The sequence below is a fragment of the Anarrhichthys ocellatus genome, unplaced genomic scaffold (genome assembly GCF_004355925.1).
Source record: "Anarrhichthys ocellatus isolate YVR2014 unplaced genomic scaffold, GSC_Weel_1.0 scaffold18, whole genome shotgun sequence".
Lineage (NCBI taxonomy): Eukaryota > Metazoa > Chordata > Actinopteri > Perciformes > Anarhichadidae > Anarrhichthys > Anarrhichthys ocellatus.
In genome coordinates, this window is record NW_022280048.1 from 4,354,962 (window position 1) to 4,379,928 (window position 24,967).

The 24,967-nt window shown below is 39.9% G+C and overlaps 1 protein-coding gene across 2 annotated transcripts in view; it reads right to left on the reverse strand.

The window, feature by feature from the left end:
- Nucleotides 1–214: 214 nt before the first annotated feature.
- Nucleotides 215–24,967, reverse strand: part of gabrb4 (gamma-aminobutyric acid type A receptor subunit beta4) — a 49,342-nt gene continuing 24,589 nt past the window's right edge. Inside the window, exons 3-10 of one of the 2 annotated variants that reach the window (XM_031856909.1) lie at nt 18,123–18,190; nt 16,160–16,380; nt 9,674–9,756; nt 6,231–6,368; nt 4,241–4,393; nt 2,429–2,685; nt 1,709–1,798; nt 215–1,400 (exon numbers count right to left, since the gene is read on the reverse strand). In XM_031856909.1, the coding sequence (XP_031712769.1) occupies nt 1,047–1,400; nt 1,709–1,798; nt 2,429–2,685; nt 4,241–4,393; nt 6,231–6,368; nt 9,674–9,756; nt 16,160–16,380; nt 18,123–18,190 (1,364 nt within the window). In that variant the 3' untranslated portion in view covers nt 215–1,046. The remainder of the gene's footprint in view (nt 1,401–1,708; nt 1,799–2,428; nt 2,686–4,240; nt 4,394–6,230; nt 6,369–9,673; nt 9,757–16,159; nt 16,381–18,122; nt 18,191–24,967) is intronic. The other variant, XM_031856910.1, reaches the window with a different exon arrangement.

Consider the following 24,967-nt stretch of genomic DNA (forward strand, 5'->3'; position numbering starts at 1 on the left):
TGAGAATACTGAATGATAAAATGTATAGAATTTTTTTTTTTTTTTCACACAATCAAAATGAGAAATGCATACCTTTGACTCTTTTATCTCATAATGCCCTAGCTCTAGAACATGTTCCGACACTCTCTGAAATCACAGTATTTTTCAAGACAAAATCATATCTACAACAATCAGCACTTGTTTTCAACCAAAATAAAAAATCCCCCCCCCCCCCCTCCCCTCCCCCACCCCACCCCCACCCCACCAAGGACGTGTTTCTAAAAATAACATGAGAAGAGAAAGGAACACAAGTTTGCGTTGACTCTGGGCGGGAATGCGGCGGTCAAACATCCCATCCACGCGAGCCTCTAATGGAGCCCATTAGACCAGAGCCGATGTCTGATAAAGAGAACGATATCACTTCAAAAAACCCAAGGAACAACACATAATCCAAACAAGGTTGCTGTACATAGTAGAACCGGAGATTTCCGTGCATGTTATCCATGGGCGATGGGCAGGGGTTGTGGGGTTAGGTGAGGGCGGCTGGGGGGGGGGGGGGGGTCAAGGATCTCACTCAGCTGATGCCTGAACAGACGAGCCACCACTGATTTCATGAGCTGCGGTAGAGGATTTCTTGATCACAATAAGTATCAATAAAAAGTCGATGGGACTCTGAGACATCTTTTTCTCTCTCAAGTGCTTTCACTTTCTCTTTTTTGTTGTTGTTTTTTTAGCAAAAATATCATGCAGTCTTTAGTTCCAAACCCCCCAGGTGGGATCTTGTGTTTGTTTCTTTCTTTCGTTGTTTCTTTCTTTCAGGAGGAAAAAGAAACTCAAAGCCTTGAAATTCCTCTCACAATTATTCTTAAACATTCAAGTCATCCTATTAATACTTTGTACAGCAGAAAGGTCCTTCAGATTTCACGCGTGTATATATAAATATAATATATAGAAATATGCATATACATATGTTCAACTTGTATATGTGTATACATATTTTGGAACTGTATCAAAGCCAATTTAATGTGCTCTCAAAATATGGCCCATGATTCCTAGTGGGATGCACATCAATTCACATAGTACAACCAGTAGATTAGGTTGAAAAATCCAAAGGTGATAGGGAAAATGACCCGGGACCACTTGTCAATGGTGCTAACATCTGACAGGTTTGGGATTTTCAACTTGAGCTTGGAGGAGCGTCGTCGTAGCCGACAGTTGGCCCGGCTACGCGTAGCGCTCCGATCCAGCGAGTGGTGGCTATAGCCATCGTGGGGCGCCATGGGCTTCCTGAATTGGACCCTGGTGCTGTCGAAGGACATCACCGAATTCCGAGAGTCACTGATGCTGCTTCCCACGTCAGAAGGCATCACTTCGTTGTTCATCTCCAGCGTGGTGAGGAGCATGTTTCCAAAAACATCCACCTGCGAGGACATGGGGAAGACACTACAAGTCAGGAAGAGCGGAAGTGTCGAGCAGTAGCCCCAAATCCCCAATATTATGAAACCTATATCAAGCCCCCCCTCCCGTCCCCCAAGCTGTATAAATGCAGGGATGATATGGAATGTAATTTCTTGCATGCCACACAAATAGTTAACAAAGAGTTTCTTTATACAGATATATATTAGTGACTTTCCACAAAAAAGTGACACAAGTAATTTGAACAGCCTTAATCATCTGACTCTACTGTGAGGGCTGGCCTACAGCTGATATGATTTCTAAATACATGTACCCCAACTTTTCTTTGTTCCTCGAGATACAGATTTCTTCGCTGTGTAAATGACCTGAAGGTGTTGGTTTGATACGGCACGGAAATGGAGTCCTTGCAATGTGAAAGAAAAATGAAGAGAACATTAAAACGGCTATAAAAAATTCTGGCAAATAAGCACATTGTCTCAAAATACACAATGCATTAGATATAAAGTTAGCAGTCAACACCTTTGAATAAGCATAGCATTTAGTACTTCACACAAAAAAACTGGGGAGGGGGGCTTCATTCAGTCTGACCAATTCAGCATCCGCCATTGCCAAAACTGCCCGCATTTTGATATTTTGTCCAGTTTAGTTTGAAAATTCACATTAAAACATAAGGTAGCAGAGTGAGAATGAATGAAGCCTGCAGCATAAACATAGACAACAACCTAAATAAGAAATGAGAATGTTTTACACCACTGTTGGGCTAGATGAATCGCTATCTCAATGAAAAGGGCTATGCTCGATAAAAAAGCAGTCAGTGCTCGAGGTAGAAGCAATGGATGATGGTTGGTGAATACATATTGGGCTGTGGTGGCATCAGTATGCTTCTGGAAGATTACTTGGGGGAATTCTGCATATGTGTCTGTGGATAAAATGGCTATGGCTAGAAATCTTATGTGCAGAACATTGGCTGTTTTGTACTTGAGCCCTGACTGACACGGAGAGTGAAAGAGAGGTAGCAGATGAAGATGCAAACCTGTTCCCTCAGGCGCTTCTCTTCGTATCTTGTGCGCTCGTTGTTGGCTTTGTTCAGCCTCTCATTGATTTTCTTCTGTTGCGCAGGGCCCCGGCCAAAGAACACGTAATTTACAAAGGCATATTCGAGCAGGGCCAGGAACACAAACACAAAACAGCCCATGAGGTAGACGTCGATGGCTTTCACATACGGAATCTTTGGGAGAGTCTCCCTAAGGTGGGTGTTAATTGTTGTCATGGTAAGCACCGTTGTCACACCTGAGCACAACAGCACACACAGAAACAAAGAAATCACAGAGAAGTTGTTGACACCATCTGACCTTACTGTAGATCAGAGATGGAAGAATTATATAGTAAAAGTACAAACACAACGTAAAAATACAGCATCAAAAGTAAAGTCCTGCCCTCTAAATTTGTAAATAAAAGTACAAAATTATTATCAGCAAAATATAAATTGAATAAAAAAAGGTCATTAGGCAACAGAACAGCCTCTATCAGTGTAATATGATCATATTATTTGATTAGCACTACTAATGCATTGGCACATAAGCAGCATTTTAATGCTGTAGCTGGGAAGGTGAATCTAATTGTAACTACTTTATATACTGTTTCAAACAAACACAAGGCTTTTACTCGTGTCCCGGGTAAAACCAAAAGTTCACCGAGTAACATTACATTAAGTTTGTAGCTTAAGTTACGTAACAGACAGACTTATTTTACCCCAAACGGTGGGCATTTTCCGAACGCTAACCAAGAAGTTTTGTTGGAGGAACCTGAGCGCGACTGTTTCCCAATGTTACCCACGCACAGACCTTCTGCGTCGAGATACTACGCAAAGGCTTCACTATGTGGGGATGAGATCACGTTGAAAATGTAGTTGAGTAGAAGTATAAAGTAGCAGAAATTGGAAATACTCACGTAAAGTGAAATTGCCTCAAAATTAAACTTACAGTAAGTACAGTTGTTGAATAAATGTATTTAGTTACATTCCACTACTGCTGTAGTTTTACAAAACAATAGTGAAACTCACTGTCAATATGTTTTTTAGCATCCTACATATTTGTATTGTTTGATGATTAAGCAAATTGTACTACAAAGAAGTTTTAAAAGTGACATTTTCTCATTTTGTTTACGGTGCCTACTGCTACCTTATCCTTTAATTTGGGGGAGACCACATAAATCAACATACAGTAGCAGGAATAAGAGTTTTAGAAAATTGATAAATACCCAGTTATTGTTAAAATAAATTACAGAAAAATGTTGTTTACAGAACTCCCAATTTCTGTTCTAATCTTGCAATTTTGACCAATGTTCGAGGATTTGGGTTTGTAATAAGTTCAATGACAGTTTCATAGAGTCAAAGGTCAGTAAATTCCCCTTTCGTCAGAATTATGGGTGTGAGAGCTTCTTTGTCACACAGTAATGTAAATGTGTTAAATGTCATAAACATCACAAAAGCAGTGAGTGGGTTTTTGTTGGACATTGTAACATTCTTTGTTCTACTTCAAGGTAATTTGGACACATTATATTATATTATTTTATGAGTATGTTTCTCAGGCTTACTCATAATTAGTCCTCTCAGATACTCAAATACTACTCATCACTATCTTTGGACATCAGGACTGTCAGTGTTTAAACAACACCAGTTGTCTTGAATAACGTTGATCGTTTTAATGTGCCAGTAAGTGCAAACAATGTACATAACAACAATGACCATGTGTCTACCACATGCTGTTCGTTCCAGTGATAATAGCTGGGTTTTAACAGGGAGAGTTGGAAGTCTGATAATGCGGCGGTGGTGGCTGTTTCTTACCCAGGGCCACCCGAGCCGCAGAAGCATCATAATTGATCCAGAAGGAGACCCAGGAGAGGATGGTGATCAAGATGGAGGGCATGTATGTCTGCAGGATGAAATATCCAATGTTCCTCTTAATCCTGAAACTCAGCGAAAGCCTTGGATATGAACCTGTAAGGAGAAAGGATGGAGTGACAGTTTGGGAAAAGGGCAGGGAGTCAGAGTGAAAACACATCAGTGGAAAAAAAGGCAAGCAGGGAGGTGGGGTGGGTGACGTTGGCGCAACTTAAGAGTTCCAAAGTCTGCACTTTGACAACGCGCAGGGTAGTCATTTCTCCATTTGTTCGGATGGAGCACTTAATTTCCCCAAAGCGATGGATTCCTTTCCAGGGACAAGTTCGATTCCAATTAAACATGGCAGAAAGTCGCAAACACGGCAGATTTTTCTGCAACCCCCTATCTCAGCAGGCAGCTCCAGCATCCCTCTGAGAATTGTCACGGAGAGCTACTCTGCTTTTCTTTTGCACTTTCTCTGTCCTCTAAACATTACCAAAACGGCATTTTAGAGGTGCATAATTGTAACGCACGCCCATTGCACTTGCAAGGTGGTAACTCATTCCATTGTGCATTTTACAGTAAAATGTCAGCCGGTTGTGCCAAGACATTAATTGGTCTTTTGACTGCACTTTAATTTAAACAACCACAACAATGCAATGCTGATGCAAACAGCAATATTTACATCAAGGATCTCTCTGCTTCAGCTATAACTAGAAATGTACGAGGTTGGAAACAATACAAATTGCACTAAATATAGTTAAATTCCATTCTATGTGTTCTATCTACAGTTTTATTTCCAATATGTCACCAATGAGAAAAGGCTTCAGATAAGCGTGATGGTTTTAATCTAAAAGACTATTTGCTATGGGGGAACACACAATGATGAATGACCTCATCATCTCCAGGTTCCTGTAAATCTTTTAATGAATCAATACCATAGCAAACATACTTCATCAAACCTGAGACAAGTGGCTTAGATCACCCAAGTACATCCTAGATTAATGGTGGCGCAAATGTTCACGGGTTTCATTAAACTCAAACATTAGAATTACACTTGAATTTTACTTTTGTCTTTCGGCAGCTCCGGGTAAACAGAAATAAGATTACTGATTTTCTAGTAACGCATCACTTTTGGTTCTTTCTTTGGGCTGTCAGAGTCAGAGAGCCATCTCTATACAGTCAGTCAGAGATTGAAATATAGAACTGAAAGCAGACTGTGCTGTAATTAAAATCCAGATATTCTTGCTCAGTGGTGGAAGAGGTAATCTGACTCTTTACTTACAGTTAAAGAAAAGTTCAACATTTTGAGGAATACACTTATTTACTTTCTTGCTGACAGTTAAATAAGAAGAGTAATACCACTCTCCCATCTGTGCACTGAATATATACAGTTAGCTTAGCTTAGTTTAGCATAAAGAGTGAAACAATAAGCCTGGCTCTGTCCAAAGGTGAAAGAAAATCTGCCAACCTAAAGCTCACACTGAAGTAGAAGTGGAAGGTGTCAAAAAATAGAAATACTCAGGGAAAAGCATCCAAAACTTGAATTTAAGTAACAACAACTCCTGTACATGTTTTGTGCTTAATTTCAGTGGTGATTCTAAAATGAACACCAATGATAAAATATATCAGATTACTGTAGTTATTATGAGCCAACGTTGGGTACTTCAGTTGACATTGTTTTTGTTATTCTGCAAGTCAGTGCACATTATATAAACATGTGGAAATGGCCACCTACAATCTGCTGCACCAAAAAGGAAATTGTCTTCCTGCACGACCCAAATATAATCATATTCCCCACAGTGACAATGACGTATCTACTGATGCCCCCTCACAGAACTCAAAGCGGTGACACGGATCCAGATGTGTTTATAGAGCATGTGAGAATCATTTTGCGCATGCAGTGGAGACGTTTAATCAAATTAGAAGCTTTTTTTTTTTACAAAAGGCTTACCTGTGGTAAAACTGACCTTCCTGGACACTAGACGGACGTCTACAATGGAAAACTGAGGTAACTCCAACTTGTCGACGCCCGTCACAGCGTTGTCTCCTCCTTGCCAAAAGAATACGATGTCATCCGTGGTATATCCATCTGTGTCAAGGTCGGGGGCAAATTCAGGGCGAGAGAAGAGAAAGGGAAGAAGCAGCCATTAGAGATAACCATGTTTCTATTTAAAGTCCATTCCAAGAGTATGGATAATGAGTGGAGGTCGCTTTGACTGTTTCAATCTACTCCATGTTTCGTTACAGTCATTCAGAGCTAAGCAACCTAACAACCCATTCAGTCCTGGTATCTTGACTTTTGGAGGCTGTTGCGTTGCAAGAATCTGTGACTACTTCCTGAAATGGCGAGTGATCATATTAATCTTCACCAATCGTAACCCATCTTAACCCCCAACCAGCAAAAATCAACGCAACAAATAATATTTTCTCTATCAAAGTGCAATAAAATACTTTTTTGTTTTACACATTTCTTTGTTTTGGCAAGAGCAATGTGAAACACACACTATAACTGATATAAGCATGACACATTTTGAAATCTGTGGGGTGGGACAACAGCACAACAGGTTTTTAAACGATGGCTTCTTTTTCGGGTTTTCCCATTAGTATTCCCTACACACTTCAATCTACCCTTCGGACATGAGTTACACAGCACCCAATAATCAGAGGGAGATTTGTCAATGTCCACACCTGTCATTGTGATTAAATTGAGCTCTGTTGATTCATTATTGCCAATGTTATTTGTATCACCCTGCATTTAACTGATTGCTAACTATATTTTAATTGAAAATGTCCAATAATTTCAACAAATATACAATGAAATAGTATTAGATTAATCAAAGTGACAACTGTAATCATACAACTATGTATCTCATGGCAAAACTATACTTGTATAGCTGCAAAACTGTTTCACAATACTAATTTTGCCATCAATGGACTTTTCTATCTATTGGTAAAGCCTGTTTTTTTATTTTTACAAATTCATCCTTTTGTGGGGTATGACATAATTATCTTCAATGAGACCTCTAAAACTAAATAAAATAAAATAGAAAAGATTTTTCTGCTGCTAACTTACTGGAATGAAGCCACCTGACAAGGTCTCATTCTGAAAAAAATGTTTTAACAGTTTTAAACATGTAAATAACGTTGAAAATTGAAATACAGCAAAACAAAAACCGAACAAAACAACTTGGTTATGTTCAATAGGTTAGCTTATTTAAGTTACGGGTGTAAATTAAAATAAGTCAACGTTGACTTTTGGTTTCACACAGGACATGAACAGCTGTCTCCGGGATGACAGTTTTGACCCGACCTCCTCCCTATGCACATTTCTGCAGACTATAATTAGAAACGTGATACATCAAAAACAAATGTAAACCGGGAGAAAATACTTTCCCCTCAAAACTTAATTGACAATGTAGTTTTGTTGAATGGGAATGTAATTTATAGGAGACCAGGCTGATCAAACTCAAACCTAGTGCTAGAGATGGGTTGAGTTAAGTACAATTAATTTTTTAACAAGACATCACAGGTTTATCAAAATAATCCTAAAGATGTATAACGGATTGTAGTCAGACGGTGCGAGGAGATGGGCTTTAAGGAGAAATGTGCTCCTGTAGGACCACACAGCACCAAAGACAGCACTAAAAGAAAAGGAAAAACATTTCTACCTGAGACTTAAACGTGCATGTTGTCTCGGCCTGCAATCACATGCTCTACAGTCCAGACTCCTATGGAGCTTTATATCAATGCATGCATTAACTGGTGCATGAATATTTATTAACACGTGTCACTTGGTATGGCGCTCCCACACATTCTCAACTGGCAGCGCAATCGAAAGTGACCACAGCAGAAGATTTATGTCAATTGCGCAGTATGCATTCACTGCAGAGCAATTTCTCAGTCCGGGAAGTGTTAGTACATTTCACATTCTACTACCCCACATTCAGACCTGGATGGCATTGAACTCACTAAAGGACCGGGATTCATTACCATTAAATCTCCCTCCGAGGTTATAGGGTAAGGAAATCTGACATTGTTCGTGAAATTGAAACAACTGCCTGCCTAATCAATCAAACTGATGGCTAATGTGCATGACTCCCACTAGCGCAGCTTATTCCATGAGCATTAACAGATATTCTTGCAACTTTTTAATTCATGGCATATCCATATTTCATTGCCTACTGATGTCCCCGAGGGTAAACACTCTGCAGCTTTATTTTGAACAACAAGGACCACAAATATCTGCTGTATGGAGCAAATGGGTTGACTGATGGAGCGGTCGATGAAAATGATCAAGCAAATACAATTTTTAATTACACCGCTAGCACATTTTTCTCCTGGATATTGATTTATCTAAATTAAGGCATTTGAAAAAAAACAGACATGAGATGTCAATTAAATGATATTGTGTGACATCGTGTAAAGTCTGCATTTTTTTCGTATGGAAAATATGAAGATAAAGCCAGGAGGTGGTTAGCTTGGCTTAGCTTAGCAAGAAGAGTGGAAACAGGCGGAAACAGCTAGCCTGATTGTCCAAAAGGTGACAATATCCACCTACCAGAACCTCCAAAATTCAATAATTAACACATCATATCGTGTTTGTTTAATCCAGACTATTTATTGTCTTGTTCTAATATAACCTCCTGCAAGAAAGCAAAAAAGCTTATTCCCCAAAAAGGACAATAGTAGATAATGATTTAATTGAATTGAAGTTACTATCATTGAGAAAACACTACTGGATACTATCTTACTGAACCAAATATCTGGATATCCACATACTGACCACTTCCTTAATGAATCATTCCTGATTAATCAGGTGCTAAATGACACTTAACCAATAACTCATTAGTATTTCCTTGTTACTTACACGTGTGTCACATGTGCAAATTATTCATTGAAATGAATATTGTGGATATGGCGGGTGTTTCTTCACACATTGCATGGAACTAGTATAATTTAGATGTTAAGAGCCATATAGAGGATGAAGTAAGGTCCCTAATATTAATGTTAGCAGTTTGCCTTCACCACTCAGAGATTCAGTGGTGGGCCTGTCCATCTGTCACACTGAGGGAATACTAATCAATGCACATCAGCAAGCACTGTGATTTCATCTCTATTTCTCAAGGCGGTCATTAACTGCAGAGGTCACTCATCTGACAAATGGCACACGTTGGCAAAGATGCGAAATATTTCACGAACGACACCTCTAAATTATTTCGTAAAAATGTATTTACCACAAAAAAACTCAATTAACTACGTGGAATTTTTTAGAGGTAACTCAACGATTTTAAGATGACCAAGTGCAAACAGCTTCCTGGCAGTCATGTTTATTGCATTTGAAGGTAACTGTGAGTTCAGTGTTTGTTGTGAGAGACAAAGTCAAATTATACTCACAGCTTTCAATTTCCAGGGTGCAGTTCTGTTCATCAAGAGGGTACCTCCTCAAGTCCATCATGCAAGCAGCAGTGGTGGTTATTCTAAGAAAAACAGAAACAGTACAGAGATAATGACATGGATGCACAACATGTTTTCCCGGAAAAAGGTTAACACGGGGGGGGTAACTTTAACAAGTTTCACAACATGATGAACCACCAGTGTGTCCGCCACTTACTCGAGTTGCACTTTCATAGAAATTATTTTGGGGCTGTTTGCTGAAAAACGTGAAAGCCGTTCAATAATTCACGGCCATAGCTTTTAAACCTATATTATTGAGAAGACATGTTGCCGCTATCGCATGCATCTTAGTGGGTTTGACTGTATGTAACTGTGTAGCACATTCATGGTTCAGGGTCATGGTGCATATGCGGCAACCCATTGCGCTCTTATTTTAAAAGGGATAGTTTGTGTTTTTGGGGGTGTTTCCCACAGTTTTCCTCCTTTTCAAGAGACTCATAAATATGATTTATTTTTTATGTTTCTGTGAGTAGTAGTCTGGAGAAATATATCGTTTTATATGGATCACTAACTGTTCAGCGTCTGCTATTTTGTCAATGCATGTTATTTATTGCTAGTTCCAAGATCTGCATTTCTGCCAGGTAGCTTTAGAAAATATGTATGCATAGCAGTTTATTAATATCAATAAACCCAGTAGTGCAGGAAAAAAACTCAGCTTTGGCTACAAATTACACATGTAGGGGTCTTTGGCATTTAACTATTAAATATTGCACCGGAGAAAATATTTACCGGAGCAGCACATTTTAGCAATTACATTTCTGCTGTTCATACCAGCTGCTATGTGTTCATCATACTAGCTTTCATTCGCTTACTGCCCTCCTGTGTAAAGGAAATAGAAAAATTAATTTTCAGCTCATCATCTCGGTGTCAGGAGCCACCAGCTCGTTCCCCTGTGAACGTGCTGGTGGCTTCTGACACAGAGCATGATGAGAGCAATGTGAAGCTTTACCCTTTAAAGCATGTTTCACATTTTGGATAGATTATCAATCATGTTGAGGTGAAAGCCACCAATGCTGCTACAGGCGGTGGTTTTACAGTGAAAGCAGTAAGCAAATGTGCACCACCATCTATTGTACCTTAGATTTAGTAATACAGTAGATAATATGCTGTTTGCATTGGAAATATATCGCTTGAACACAGAGTTTGTAAATTGGTCATGGTGGGGTGAACAGAGGTGCTGTCGGCGGGTAATTGGGAAACAAAATATGTTCTGCTGAAGCTGATTGGGCCAAATAAGCACACAAGCACGTGGAGCCTCTGGGTCCGTGATAGCAGGAGGCACCAGAAGGGTAAAGAAAATAATATATAAACAAAATGTGTGACAGGTATATTATATTCACAATGACACTGAGCTGCATTCTGCTGCACAAGCACTAAGCTGCTCAAACTGCATTCTGTTGTGCTGTGCTGCACCGCCCTGCTGCCTCACAGTGTACAGCAGGGCCCCCACTGACACGCACTGTGAGGAGACAACATCATGCCTAATTACAGTAATAGGAAAGGTCACTAGGCAATCATGGTTTTCTAGGCAAAAAACCCCTGTCTTTTCCACAGTGTTTCTCTGCAAAGCGGTGGATGACGGTGGTAAACCAATAAACATCTAAGTTACTAGCTACTATACCCAGAGGAATAAAGACATACAGAATTTTCTAATCTGAGACAACCAAAGCTGTTCTAACTTTGGCAATAAATCTCAACGTCTTCATGTATGATCCTGTTATTCAGAGTAAGACGCTGATTGTGAAATTACATTTAAGGGCCTTTAAGTCTAATTAGAGTGAACTTTACAGATTTCCAACACATTTTAAGCACAGCCTTTTTATTAAATGTATCAAGTACAAAAGTTGAAGTAGTGGTAATACAATTACATCACCAAAAGAAAATATGCCAAAAATGCATCTTGTAAGTGAAATATGGAGGATCATTAACAGGAAGACATCACCTGTCAAGACCCATCTGTTCTTTAAAGACAATACCCCCTGGCAGCACAATGAAGCAGTGAATCCCTGGCAGCAGCAACAGCAGCAGCCCCCCCCCCCCTTTACACCCTAGCAGAGAGGGGGTAAAAAGTCAGGACGAGTACAATTGACTTTATATGTGACAGTTAACAAGTCAGGAGAGAATCCTCATTGAGTAGGCACAAGTTGGGACGGCTCACTGCGAGGGCCTGGGATTTGGAAATGTCAGCAGATGTAGGTCAGCAACTTCCAGTCCCACCAGAGACGGTCAAGCAGCAACCTCAGACCTGAGCAGCCACTGCAGTCCGACACTCAGCGGTCTGTTCACTTTGCAGATTTTGCAACATGATATGCAATGCTAGTTGTTTTGTATTGCACTGTCATTATTACTAAGAGGTGTGAGACGCCTACATCGTGGGCAAAAGAGTTTGAGAATCGTTGATGTAAATATAAATTCTTTAATGTGATTACAATGCAAAAACACACAAAAAGAGATTTACTAGTAGGGCGTAGTGTCTGAGGTAGTAAGAACTTTTGATTCACAACTAAAAGGTGAGTTCCACTCATTTCTACAGGCCACTCTTGGCTTTTCAAACCATGTATCGTGCCCGCGTTACGTGACTAAAAGCAACCTGGAGGTGGATCCAAGAGGCTCAGCACTACAGACAGGGAGGCTTTCAGATATATGAGCAATAGTTTTGACACCTACACAGACAGTCTACTCCTGTATCCCTCTCTGTGAGGCAGCTTGCTTACCAGAGAAGATCATAGTACTACACCATGGTTTAATAAACAGAGGTACATAAGATTGGAAGAGAGAAATCACCATCTGGCAAACGTTTCCCTCAAAAAAAGCCCTCAATGTTCTCAGGACCACGTGCACTACAAAACCTGGGTTGTCAGTTCTTTATGGATGACTCAGCCCCTCGACTCACTGGCAAGTTCGAAAAAAAGCTGTTCTGTCATGCACACAGGGCCGGACACTTTCTACTGACACCGACTTCTTTTATTGACGTTGCGAACGACTTTGTCTGTTTGCAACACCCAAACGTTCTGCTGCACCACTCAGCAGTCTTCAGGTCCGGCCCCCTCCCTCCTCTTCACTTAAAAATAAAACACCAACTACGGTATGTCTCAAAAATGTCAATTTAAGCAAGGTTTGCGAAAGCAATATTCCTTCTAGGGACGTGAGTTGATTTGACTTTTGGGCTTCCAGTGCACCATCATTCCTCCATTGTTTTATTCTTAGAATTTATGAAGAAAGGAGAAAGGAATTAAGGGCATATGTACATTTGTGAAATACAAAATTATTTGTAGTTCTGTCACTTAAAATTGCTTTTTTCAAAAGTTATATGTGACTATAGCAAACATTGCATACATGTACGTTTTTGTTTGTAGAAATATAAAACAATCCTGGTGAAAATAAAATGCACCCTAAAAAACTTGTTGTTTTGTAATGTGCTTGGTTTATCCAGAGAATAAAGATTGCAGGTATGGAGAACGCACCATTCAACGCTCAACACGAGATCAGTGGATGAAAAAAATGTGAACACAGTTGTGTAGTAGAGCTTGTACTTAAAAATTAGGATTCAAGGTAAAAATTGTTTTGAAAAAAATAAATAAAAAAAGACCAGTACCAGCACATTTCACAGTGAGTGGATAGGTGAGAGCGCAGCAGTAGGTGCAGCAGTGTGTGTAATGCGATTGTCCACAGTTTGCATTCTACTGTGTGCAGGTGTAGCACGGGGGATGGATTCAAACAGGCGGTCTTTACAAGAAAACGCATTTAAGAAAACCTCGAGTGGTCAAACTCGAGAGGCGCAGCATTCAAATGAATTGAACTGAGAACACAACATCTATTGTTAAAGTTACATCTATTGTATTTCGGGGGGGGAAAAAATATGTCCACACAACCCTTGGGCAAAGTCAAACATTTTCACAAAGCGGTTTAATTGCATGCTGACAGGCTTGCAAAGGTCCTGAAATCACCATGGCATGTAGATTATGCACCGCTTCTAATTATTGTACACTGCTGAAAAAAAATGGTCTGGAAGACAGAACCAAGGGCCTGATGCCATCTGCCATTACTGCAGTGGGTGATGGTAACAGTAAAACCGATGTGCAGTATGCTTGAAGTCAACGTGTTGGAAGATGCTAGTGTCCCTGGCAACAGCCTTCGCTCTCTGTTTCATGCAGGCACAAAGCCAGTAGAGGTGCAAAGGCAGGTGTAACGCTATTTTCTTCAGGCACAAGTCCATGTTACTATGCTTGTGTCTGCTTGGTACTTTTGTGGCTCCAAAGGAACCCGGATGTGCGGAGGTGGAGCAGCTGGGAATGTTTATTCAGATCAGGTGGCACAGTGTAATGTTGGCACCAAATGGCTTGAAATGAATCCCGTTTCCACTTGCTTTATTTGGTGGAGGTGCACACATGTCAAGTTTTTCATCTGGTACACATTTAAAACAATCAATGATACATTTAATTAATTGATTAATACCAAATTAGAATTTACACAAATGGGTTATTCTTACTTACAGTATAACGTTATTTAAAACTGCTTGTAGGATGTAGCCATTAAACAGCAGGAGAAGGGGGAAGACAGAAGGTGATTTGATTGGCCTTAAAACACGCACCTGCTCACGTAGTCCTCTAAAAATTAAAATATCCATCCAGACCCTTCTCACCATGCTGCGCCAAGATTGCACTTGTACATTGCCAGGCCCATGTGCGACTGTCACAGAGGGTGAAAAGCAAACCTTAGAGATTCATCCAAAAAGCAGACATTTGCAGCGCAGCCTTTAAAGCAGCAGTGAGACTGCATTTCCACAAAGCTGATACCTTGTGAAGAGTCATGAAAGGAAAAAGAAAAAAAAAAAATTTTTTGCCATCAAATCTCCTTTTGTGTCAATTCAGTAATTCAGAGTTTCTGAATACTGATTATTGCATTAATAATTCATTACTCCGTATGATCTACACCTTGTCACTTCCATTTTCTTTTATTCATGGAACAAAACACGTTCCCAGCTTCCTTGCCTCCATCAAACTACTTTATTTTAATGACTTGTGTTAAGAAAAGCAGCGTTCCATTCTGAGCTTCAACAAACCTCAGGACGCTGTCGTCCTTTTAGCCATCCCCTGGGGAATCTAGATGGGTCCCTCTGTGCGCATTTACTGTTGACTGAATTGTCTAGTTTGTCACAGTGATCTGGGACATTGAGGTAGTGAGTATTTTGAACCTTTTTTTAGCCTTTCTGGGACAAAGTGTCTTGGATTTAATGTACCCCTCTCCTTCCAAAATATTGTTTGTGTTTGTCCTGAGTCACACTTAGAACTTTGTGGACTATCAACTTTATAAATACAACTTTAAAGTCGTTTTTTCTTGCCAAAAATAAATGTGTCATAATTGAAACCAGAACACTAGCAGCGGTGATCTTGTTTTTCTGGCACCACATGTGAGGCAGCAGTCAAAAGTTATGAGGAGTTTGTCTGGGTCTTCAGCAGTTTCCTGTTGGCAAGTACCACTCGTCCTTTCCATCCGTTCGCTCTTGCTCTAGATTTCTAAGTACTGGTGATGCCATCGACCCATTTTCTGAATGTGATAATGCTGTTTAGGGTCACAGAGGGGTGAAGCCTATCCCAGCACAAATTAAATACATTTCCTGTATATCTATATTTCCATTTTCTTGCATTATTAAATCTTTCTGAAAGCAAAATTTTAAAAAGACACGAAAACTCCATCCATCCCTTCTCTATACCGTACCACCTTCCTTTTCTGGGTAATTCCCAGCATGCACTGTGCAAAAGGCAGAGAAACACCCTGGACTAGGTCTCTATAGTCCATCGCTGGGAACAGGCAGACGCACACAGTCACACTCACATTAAAATCATCTACGGGCAATTTAGAGTGGGCAGTTCACCTACTCTCTTTAACTTCGGACTGCAAGAGCAAAGAAAGTGCAGAGGAGTCATAAAGTTGGTGAAGTGAATATCTAGCTGTGATGCTGCAGGGTTACAACACGGCACTGAAAATAAAGGAATGGTGTTTGCTCAGGTGCTCTTTCGTTGTGCTCGGCCCAACATAACGTTTTTGGTACGCTTGTGCGCCAATAAATGAGCCAAGTGCAGATCAGATTTAACTGCACCTGTGTTCTACCCCAATGATAAGACGTGTGACATCTCCCCTTTGAACTCTGACCACTCCAACTCCAGGCCAGTAAATCTATCGCCGCAAAACCCCTTAGTGTATTGAAGCGGCTTTTATTGCCTAAGAACTCAACATTTCATTTGTAAGAGGATGAATGTGTGAGTTCTTTAAAAAAAAGTTACATAGTATTGCATTAACGCACGTTGTTTTAGTTCAAACTCTGTCATACTTTAACAATTAACACTGATCATGTGTTATCAGTTTTCTTAACAGTTCTCACTTTTGTGGAACAATACTGTCATTTGGGTGAATTAAACATCTTACCTCAGCCCGTATAACACAGTGCCATCTGGGTGCAGTCGGATCATACGGTTCTTTACCGTCACACCGTGAAGAAAGGACTTCTTGTCATTAAGGAAGTAGGTGTCAGGGAGCCAAAGCTGGTCTGCTACACGGTTGTCCAGAGTCAGGTTTAGCTTCATCTCATTATAGGCCAAACGCTTATCCCGCCAGCTCTGCTGGAAATACATTGTGATGGTGTAGTCCTGGAGAGAAAGAAACACTTATGTGAAGTTAAAAAAAAAGTCAATTGTACACAAGGTCATGAGCTACGGAAAGAATTTAGCAAAAAAAAGCTATCGTCTGACAAGTGCTTGATTTGAGTGAGTTTGGTTTATCAAAATGGGAGTAAGACGTGAATATAGACGTTATCACAGGCAAAACAAAACCCTTTAATAATCCTAAAATCACAATTGACAGACAGTAACATAATTTATGTTACATATGAGAGCACAAACAAGATGGTGTGTACTAACAGACATAATACATTTAAAAACATTTCAATCTATAATCCCTCTATTCAGTAGTTTACCACAATGTCATTTAAGGAAGGGCAAAAAGAGGAATAAGCGACTCTGATCAGGCAATAACAGCAATAACAGAAATGCATCTGCCATGAGGGCACTCCAACACTGTGTTTATGGTCTTAGATCATGAAAATTGTTTCACAATCAGAAAAGCTCAGCTCAGCATTTGTAAAATAGTACATGGGTACCAAACCAATAAACACAGCTGTGCTAGTACTCCTGTATTAGGCTGTATCTAACTGGGAGTTGTCTGTATCTAACTGGGAGTTTGTCTACATTCCTGACTGAATGTAGACAAACACTACATATCCCAACACCCCAGACTTTAAACTGTATCATAGTATAGCATAACACATTTTGGGAGGGAAAATACTAATACTGACAGACATAATACCACTTTCCACGTTCAAACTGCATGGCTCTGTCCTACTCATTTTTGGACTAATTTCAACAATTATCCGAGTAAATATTTCACCTGTAGTATTTTTTTCTCTTCATTCCAAAGATGTTTAGTGATATAAAAACAGAAGTATGATACATGTGATTTGGAAGGATTTGTATCAATGGGCATTACTTATTAATACGAACCCTTGCGCCCTGTTTTGTAATTAACAATGCAATGTGTTTTGTATTGAAAAGAATCTTTCATGATTAAGTGAAAGAACAACCAGGTCTTAATCAACACTCAGCCACGCTACCGATAAACAACTTCATCAACGCTCTCGACCATATCTGTCACTAAAAATGTGCTATTTCAAATGCAGAAATAGAAATGACACAGAGCACTAATCTTTTTTGACACTTGACTGTCAATAGCAAGCCGATGACAAACATTGTCATTTTGTTTGTTTTTTGTGTGTGTATATATATATATATATATACCCCTCATGAACATAAGCATTCATTTGATTCATCATTAATAAGAAGGGTTCCTATGTTCCTACTATGATCTCATGATTGAAAGATGCACCAGAAGACATCTTAATTAGATCATCAACAAATCAAAGAAAACAGCATGCTGTGGATTTGAACAGGTTGAAAATCATTCGATCCCTTCAAAAGCAAAAGCGAGACCAACAAACAAAAGAATAAAGAATACCACAGAACATTTTGAAAAGGAAATCTGCCGCACCATGTGGGAGGAGTCAAGCTGAGTGAAATAAAGAGGGTGCTATGAGACAGAATGACGTCACTCAGACACCGGCCATATTGCCTTCTTCACAACTCAGCCTGCATTCGTGACTGCTCCAAAGTCTGTGTCAGAGCGTAACAATATGTGCTGTCTGGCAGAGTAGTGTAAGGATTACAATATGAGCTAAATATCAGTAGTTCAAGGCCATTTTGTCCAACAATCACAACTGGCAGTAGTTGTAGGTGGGAAGCCAATGAGGGATCACGACACAAAGAAGTTTGTAACCTACCATGTTCACTTCTGAGATGGAGTCGATGCTCGCTATGTTGATGCTCATTCCTACGCTGACTGGAGGACCTGAGGAAACAAAGCAAAAGCTGTCAAGTACAAGAAGGATAATATGCAACTGGTGTGCTTCGAATGTGTGTGCACCACGCACAGTATATTGATGGAGTAGTTGATGATGATGATGATTATGTTAAATTCACACGTCAGATTTTCCATCGTGGAAAATGTTTGCAACTCAGAAGAATGGATTCAGACATTTTTGAACTACACCGATGAAACATTAAAATCTGTTTTTGCTGTTCAGAAAGTCTATAAAACAGAAAGTAAAGACCAGCGACTCTCAGCATACGCTGATTAAACAACACCGGGAAAATGCACTCATCCATCTTAATTTCTGGGCTAGCAAGGAACAGGAAGAGCAGACTGTCTAATTTACATGATTACAGTACATGCTGTAGACATGTAAACAGCTATGCACATCTTCTCCCTTACATGTGCAGATAACACTTAGCCCACTTCAGTATTCACACCCACACTGTAACCATGAGTAGCATGCCTTCAGACATACTGTGTGACTATGTTGTGTATGATCACACGGATAAGCTTATGTGCAACATATTCAATTACATGCTTCACATCTGTGTGCTTGAAACACATTTTGAATAATTGCCGTGATAGATGTGTATTCCCTGACCCTTTAGCTCTCCTGTTAAGACTAACCTGGAGTTCATTTTTGTTGTTGTTTACAGCTCTTTTCAGATGAGATTAAATCCAAATGAACTTTAGAATATTAGCATCTCACTGCAACCAATCTCGGAACCTTATTTGACGTTGATTTACCCTCTGGGGACAATAACCAGTATGAATGGGGTTCCTTTGTTAAGTTCTGAATGTTTCGATAGCTAAATCGTTGTCAGACAATAGCCAATGGGTTCCGAGATGGCCTTTCTGCCAATGCATTCCCCCTCTTCTGCCCACCATACAGACTGTTTAACTGCATGCTACCAAATTCTGCTCAAAAGCGATTGGTCAATAATAGTCGGACTACAAACGGATTACACACAGAAACTAGAACGCTTCCGATACAGAAATCTTGTCCCATTGCCTACAGATCCTGCCTTCACTTGCAGATGTCTGTTCAAATAGAGACAACACTACAACACCTGCTTGGTCAACACAGACAGTAACACTGAAGAAGCTAGACGAAGAACTGCAGAGAGGGCTGGAGTCTATTCACAGTTACTTGTTTTTCTTTCTTTCATGTGTTTCTTTACTCTGTACTTTTTCTAGCAGGCAGCAAAAGTAAAGACAACCAGACCCCAGCACTCGAGAAGCTGTTACCCCAGGCAGTGGACTTTGTGGGTGAATAGATTCTTTTGACGCGGATTCTCAGTGTTTTATCTTTACAAATTATTTGTCCTTTCATGCATTTTTTAGTCCTAATGTTATCTGTAACACCTAACCCCCCCCGTCGAACCGTGTCAGCCTTACATTGCTTCAGCGAGAATGATCAGGCCACAAAATATGAAGTGCTGACGCAGAGAGCAGAAACAGCAGAAACATTCCAGTGATTGGTTTATGAGGCAGTGCTGAATCAGTATATTCAGATAATGTTTCATGGTATCACAGTGACATTAGCATAAGGATCATAAACAACACAGAAAACAGCTGTACTTAAACGTGTACATTTTGCATGTATCATCACAATCAGGAGGTACAGAACCTCAAATAGGAATTAAACGTGTTTATGTGCATTTTTTATCCCCCCCTCCCCGTTTCCATCCGTGTAGACCCTTCCTCTCTCTGTCACTGTTTGTCTTCGTCTTTTTCTCTGACTCACTGCACACATCAAGAACAAAACAGAAGATGCTAATGACGAGAAATTAACAGTTTTTTTAATAATCCTGATCAAAAGCAGCTAGAAGTTAGTTGTTTGTTCTTTGTCGGATTTGCCTTGCACATCTGTTTAGATCACTTGTTTTCACATTTACTCTCTTCTTTAAAACTTTGCAAGGTCTCGTTCCCTCACATCGTCGTATCTTGCACAATGTGACAGCCATGAGCTGAAGCAAGCGTTACATAGGAGTCTTGATTTTCTTAATTTTTTAGGATAAGGTACAGACTCTTATGGGTCACTGTGACTCACAGAAGATGGGGTGATGCGTTTCTATGCTCAGTTGATGGATGTACTGCCCAGGTTTTTTTTTAAATCAACATATTGTGTGTATTGTCTGTGTTTGACCAGATCAGATCCACAACTCAGCGTTTCTTCTGAATCCTCTCAAAATATAACGCTTTGAAATGCCAAAAGAATGGAAAGATCTTGACGTTTACTGTAGACAGCATGTGTTATGGTGACATTTATGGGTTGCAGACTTGCACAGTTCAGATCCCATAAATATTTTTGACAATGTCTAAAAATTGACAATATAACCCTCAATAAAGAATCTAAGTGCATGAAAAGGCCATACGACTATACTTCTTTTTTTATTAGATATGGCTAAAAATACAGTCCAATCAAAACTGTCAGTCTGCACTTTACCCTCTCTAACTATAGTGTTCATCACTGTAATAACAGCGTAGACCCACAAATCGTGTGTCTGGCTTCAATTACTGAGAGAATGGAGCTCATTGTACATGCGAGTTTATGAAATAAGAGAGGAATGAGCACATCTGAGCAAAAACATTTTGTTTGACAGAAATATTCATGAAAAGTATTTGACCAGCATTTAGTTTGATGTACAAATTAGCCAGTGGAAACTCTTGCACTGTTGGGTAAAACTTCATTAAGTATGCTTTAGTCCCGCAGCAGTTTGCTCTGATGAAACAAAGGAAAATTCCTTTGAAATTCTTTTTTTTTGTTTTCCTATAGGTGAGAATTCACCAAGCGTGATGTCCACTTAGTTTAATACACATTTAATTGTGCTTTGTATCAGCACATATTCAGTGTATCGCCACGCGCTGCCTTGCATGAAATTATAACGGGGTCCAAGCACCCCGTGCAAAGTCCAACCACGTCTCACTGACCCAAAGCAAATATGGCTTAAACAGGTGGTTTAACACAGGGTTGTTTGCATGCCTGGGCAGACTTATACGCCCCCCTGCCGGGCGCACTGCCAGGATCCGATCCACCTTCAGACCGCAGGGACCGTTGAGTCTGTGTCTGCACCAACACCACTCCAAATAAATCATTTACTCAAGTGACGCGACTCTAGCGTTAAGCACCGTTTGCTAAAAACCTAGAGGCAAAAATCCTATGAATACACATTAACAGCCCGAACTAAACTTACTGCACACTGCATGAATCCATCTGAACTCTAACTAGCTATTGTGGTGCAGCTTGCAAATAAAAGTGGATTGGCATACATGTGCTAAACACCACCTGGGTTTATAACATTGCAAATTGCTTTGAAAAAAACATGCGGCAGCTGTGTGCTGGGCAATTTATGCACACGTTAACAAGTCGACGGAGTAGTATTGGTGCTCTCCAGCGGCCCCAGTCAATCACAAGTTAGCAGGTTTGTTCTCAAGTTCACTGAAGAAAGAAATATGGGAACCAACTCGCAGCACTTTGATGGAACTGTGTGCAGGCAGCCAAACCAGCTGATTTAATGTGAGTAAATGGATCATAAAACATCTTATTAATGATGTCAACTGGACCATTTGGTCAAAGCTTTGATAAACCTTAAAATTAGAAAAACATGATCACAATTTAGTAATTTATTTGTAACCTCTGCTGCACACAAAACTACTGTATGTAGTATCGTGTAGTATCGTGTGCTCTCTACTGAGGTATTAGGGTCAGGAAATACTCCCCCGAAGCCTGAGGGGAGACAGTCGTGACTGTACTCATCTGTGACATCACAGCGTTAAGAGAACTCCTGATGTAAGACTCTGGGGCCTTTCTGTTTTGAGGTTAACACTACTGGATGCATCATTGGCGTGGACACACTGACCATAATATGTCCATCAGATGGCAAAAAGACAAACAACACAAATAGTTTAAAAACTAACTCTTATTCATTTAAATGACATAAACATCATGTACTTCTTCCTGCAGATATTGGTTAATTATGATGTTTCTCTTCAAGTACTAAAATATTAACTAGCCAACCACTTCAGCGAGAAAAAAAAGGCTCATCTCTCCTCCCTGTTATATTCTGTAATCCTATTTCCTCCCCCTCCACTCCACCTACTACGCTAAATGCCCTGAAGCTTTGTCATATTCCCTGACCCATCTCTTTCAAAAACAAAAAAAGAAGGGAAAAAGTAGAGCCATTTTCCATCGCACTTTGTGAAGGCAACCAGTAACACTTTTCCCCAGAGATGTCAAAGTACATTTGTTCGCTAGATGAAAACAGAAAGCATCAAATCTCTTCCTCTCTCTTTCTCTCTCTCTCTCTCTTTCTGCATATTTTGACCCATCTTTAGTGAAACGGAGGCACTCACTTTGTCACCACAGCCTTTTTCTTTTTTTTTTCAAGCTCCACCTGTACTTGTACTTCACAAGTTGGGAGAACAATAACACTACTTCACATCTTTAAATAAGCATTTCTCCATTCAGTGTCAACCACCATTTCCAACATTGTCTCCAAAATGCTAGATTTTTTTTTACCAGTTAATATTTGGATATAAAAAAAGAATACCAATGAACAGAAGAACAAAGTGCTAACTACAGTCATCCTTTAGTCTATCCTTTTGTCTGGATTTTATATAAAAGGAAGGAGTGAGTGAGTGAAAGAGAACATACCGTCCCCAGGCAAACCATATTGTCTCTGAACAATTATCGTATCAGCGTGTTAAACAGTTTCCACTACTTTTCCAAGAATCTACTGAATGCGTCGACACGCTTCTGATTTTATACCAGTGTCAGGCCAATATCGCAACAGGAATAGCTTTCAACAAACGTCTGATGATGGGCTGGATATAGATGCGAGTCCATTAAAACAAACTAGACAAAGAAAACAATATGCACTGATCTCTAATTGTCGACCAGTTTTGCCACTTGACTGAACTCAGCGTGCGGCCCCCTCCCCGTAGAAATGGGCACAGCGACAGCGCTCAGACAATAGAACAGATTTACTGAAATTTTACAAAATGAAAGGTGCCCTGTGGGGTTTTTAACCATTTGAGGTGTGGCAGAGTACGGAATACACAAACTACCAGCATGCACACGAGAATGCACATGCTTGCCATGAGCACAAAGGGACTGCAAAGGGTGGTAACAATTGTTGGTGGATATACGCTGCAAAAGCACCAGTGCACCAATAAAAGAGGAGAAGAGGGCAACTGATTTAGGGTTTGTCTTTAAGCAATGAAGACATTTAACTTTGGAGGAGCATTTCCATCTTAGTGTCTTTCTATCAGTTCATAAACTGACACTGGCATCTATACAGATCTATTTAAATTCAATAGCCAATCATAACTATTTAGCAGCCTTACGATATATAAAATATGGCAGCATTTTGCAGTGATTTCTTTAAATTCATAAAAAGATGAGTTGGAAATTCGCTCATTTGCAAGTTTGGTACAGTTACAGTTACAGTCATCTGTCGGGTAAACATACGCACACAGCAACAGTCTGAGAGCTTAGCTTAGCATCAAGACTGGAACAAAGCCAGCCTGGCTCTGTTCAAAGGTAACACAATCCGCCAATATCGGCGCATCTAAAGCTCACTAATTAACCTGTTTTATAGCTTGTTTGTTTAATTTGTACAACAGTTGAAATGTAAGAACCCTGCTGGCTCGCACTGCTGCTGTCCTTTCACTCATGATTAACTATAGAAATAAAGTGAAAGAAAACACACACATTTAAAGAATGAGTCATTTATGTGATGACACAGTCTTACGTTTTCTTACACCCTTGTTTTGCAAGTATTACCATGGCAACTAACTATCCATCTAATATAGGACAGGTATCAATCTATGATAACAAAACAAAAAAATGACTAAGCCTCAACCCTTATCAAAAATGAGCTCAGGGCATATGAAGATATTCCAACACAAACATGCTGTTTGCTGCAGCAGTGGGGCTTCTGGAGGTGAGCAGCAAGTCAGGACGTACGGTTTATCCTCCAGCTTCCTCTATGGCAACAGAGGGGACTATTATTAAATAGAATAAGAGAATCAGGTCTGGGAGCAACACAATCAAGTCATGGAGTACATTCAATTCCTGTAGAGCTGAGAGACCTGGAGAACTGACAGTGTATCGACAGTCAACAAGAAGAAAAAAAGACGACCACCATACACTTCCGTGCCAATGAGATATTGATCACTAAGTGCAAAATGATTGAGAAACTGACATAGAGTTTTGTAAAAGGGAGAGGTATTTTCCTACTTCCTTGACAGTGCTCGTACGATTGTACGGCATCTGTTTTCAGGCTGTTTCATTTACTGAGAGGACATTTAACAAACACAAACTAGTCCTTTAATGAAAATATCATTCATGATCAATCTCTGCGATGGTGTAACGGTATAGCTGGCTTCCCTGGATATCATTACCTCAGCCGATATCCTTCCTATTAGAGTATAAATTATATGCTAATGGCTTTGACAGTACCTTGTCCCAAAAGAGCCATCTAGCAGAACGAAAGGTGATCAATTAAACAACATATCAAAAACAATTGGTATTTTTAGTGCATAATAAAATGGCATTCACTCTTCAAAAAAGCAATGATGCTTGATGGAATTGTGTACATATTGTAAGCAGGGAAATAACTACAGCTTAGCCTTCTGGGGTGTCATGGGCCTAATTCCTCTTATCTTTATTGGGGAATGCCTCCTTAATAATACTAACATGGCTGCATGTTGAAACTAAACGCTGTAGCATTTACATTACGTGCTTAC